This window comes from Trypanosoma conorhini (assembly GCF_003719485.1).
Source record: "Trypanosoma conorhini strain 025E chromosome Unknown Tco_14.4_contig_00816, whole genome shotgun sequence".
Lineage (NCBI taxonomy): Eukaryota > Euglenozoa > Kinetoplastea > Trypanosomatida > Trypanosomatidae > Trypanosoma > Trypanosoma conorhini.
Window position 1 is genome coordinate 3650 of NW_021704905.1, and position 2440 is coordinate 6089.

The following is a 2440-nucleotide window of genomic DNA, read 5'->3' on the forward strand; positions in this document are numbered from 1 at the left end:
CTCTCACAGTCCTCTTGTGCTGCTGGACAAGTGAGTAAAGGAACAACACCTGCCGAGGCAATTCCTTTCGTTTTTTTTCTTTTAACTTTGCGAGGGGCATTGCGGGGATTATTAACTTTTTTTTTTTTTTGGGGGGGGGGTTTTCTCGCTGCGGTTCACTTTGAGTTTGTGCGCCGTGTCCGCCGCTGTTGTCGCTGCGTGTCTCCGTGTCTTGTTTCCCCCCACCGCCGGCTGTGCCGCTGACACACCTCCATTTCCTCCTCCTCCTCCTTTCCGCTAGAGGCACCGGCGACGACGGCTCTTTTTTTGTTGTTCGCTGCTGCAGAGCAGCCGCAGGCTGTGCGGCGGGCTTTGGGCCCGCCCCGTCCCTCTCGCCGCGTGCCTTGTTGGGTGTGCGCTGTGCGGCCGGCTTCTCCTCCGCGTGTCTTTGCCCTCGCAGGACGGGGGCGTCGCAATTCGCCTGCGCCGTGCCGTCTGCTGCGGCGTGTGTGCGGGGCTCTCTTTTTTGCGCCTCGCCCCCGCACTTCTCTGCGTGTGTGTGTGAAGGGAGTGCGGCCGCGAGGGGTTCGTCCGCCGCCGCCACGGAGGCGCAGACATTCGCGCTGAGCCAAAATAAAGGAAGACTGCAGGACGCCTGCGGGAGGCAGCGTCACTTCGCACGGCGTCCCGCGTGATGCGTGCGCCCTGCGGGTGCGTCGGTGCACGGGCGGGGCGCGTGGCTGCCGGGGGACTCGGGGGAAGTGGCGGTCGCCGGCACGGCGCCATTGCACGTGCTGCGTGTCGGCAGTGCGCCCGCGGGCGCTTCGGTGGGGCCGCCGGCACGTCCACTTCGTCCGTGTGTGTGTGTGTGTGTGTGGCGGGAGGGAAGAAAGGGCCCTTGTGCCCCGCCGCGGTGTGCGGATTGCCGCTGTTGCTGCTTTTCTTCCTTAACGGGACGGCAGTGCCTCGACCGTTCTTTCTCTGCTTTGTATGCGTTGGTTGAATGCACCCATTGCGCGGGCTGCTGATGTGTCTGTGTGTGTCTCACCCTTACACTTTCTTCTTTTTTCTGCCCCTCGCTAGGCGCTGTGCGTGTGTGTGTGTGTCTGTGCGTGTGCTGCGGTCGGAGGAGTGACGATGGCTGGCCGTGCGTTGTTGCTGTGCGCTCTCTGCGCGCTGTGCTGCGCCGCCGGCGGGGGCCACGCGTCGACTCCGCCTGTTACAGTTGGTGGGGACGTTGAGAAAGTGGATTTGGCCGCAAAATGGCGAGACCTCCTGCTGGGCGACTGTGAGGATGAATTCAAGAACGAAACGGACGAGACGACGAAGAAGGCGTCAATTGCGAAGTGCAAAAAAGAAGTGGAGGACAATATTTCTGCCGTGTTTGGCCCCGCTGGCCGTAATAACCGTCGGGATTCGCCTCCTGCGGTTCACAGCGCGGCGGGCGGCGGCGGCGGAGGGCAGGCGGGTGAGGCGCAGCAGTGGCAGCGGGAGGCTCAAGCGCCAGACCCCACAGAAAGGCAAAATGAGGAAGTGAAAGCGCCGGGGGAGACGCACCCGCAGCCACCGCGAGAGCCGCAGGCTGCACTCCAAGCGTCGCAGGGGGCAGAACCCGCGGGGGAAGCGGCCGCCGGCTCGCCAGGGCCAAAGGCAGCAGCAGCAGCCACCGACGATGCTGCTCGGCCCCCCGTGCAATCTTCTGCCCCGACGCGTGGCGGCGCTAACGCTGACGACGACCGCGGTGAAGGACACACGGCGGGGACTGGCGAAGAAACTCCACCGTCGCGGGACGTGGGGCAGAAGAAAGACACACAAACTGGGGCCGCCGCTGCTTCACAGACAGACGGTGTGCGGCAACCAACACCGACGGAGCTTGTCACCGAAAGCAGCACATCGACTGCTGGAGACGCCAACCCCTCCACTGACGAAGCGGACGAGAACGTCGGGGCCGCTGGCCTTCGAGGCGCGTCGAACGGCACACAGACCGCGGCAGCCGACCGAGAAGTATCCACTACACCGCCGGCTACCGACGCCACCGCCACGAATGCAACGAGCCCGTCTCCAGGCGGCAGCGACGGCAGCGGCGCAGCGGCCGCGCGCTCCGCCCCCACTCTTGCGCTGCTTCTTCTGCTTGCGTGTGCGGCTGCCGCTGCGACGGTGGCCGCGTGAGGAACTGAGTAAGTGAGAAGGAGAGGGCTGTACACACAGCTTGCCCTTCTTCCTCTATTTGTGTGTTCTTCTGCACGGACTCTCTCGCCCTCGCCGCACCCCACGAGGCAGACACACATAGTGTGCTTATATATATACACACAACCACTCATGCAGGCCCGTCGCTCTTCCTTTTTTGTTTTGCACCTGACGAGCCGCTGCCGTCCTGCTTGGCCGCATGGGTACAGCACCGTAACTGTTTTTATCATTCTTTATTGCTTGTTTGTTTTCATTGCTTTCAGTGGGCGACCTC

The 2440-nt window shown here is 63.2% G+C and overlaps 1 protein-coding gene across 1 annotated transcript, besides 3 other annotated features; it reads left to right on the plus strand.

Moving 5' to 3' along the window:
• The first annotated feature begins 247 nt into the window (after positions 1-247).
• Positions 248-271: a microsatellite.
• Positions 272-835: 564 nt separating this feature from the next.
• Positions 836-856: a microsatellite.
• A 210-nt stretch (positions 857-1066) lies between these two features.
• Positions 1067-1096: a microsatellite.
• A 20-nt stretch (positions 1097-1116) lies between these two features.
• On the plus strand, positions 1117-2148 carry Tco025E_08576 (uncharacterized protein; the record flags this gene model as incomplete). Its single annotated transcript, XM_029375421.1, has 1 exon — positions 1117-2148. The coding sequence occupies one exon, from the start codon at positions 1117-1119 to the stop codon at positions 2146-2148; it is 1032 nt and encodes a 343-aa protein (XP_029224478.1).
• Between the last annotated feature and the right edge of the window lie 292 nt (positions 2149-2440).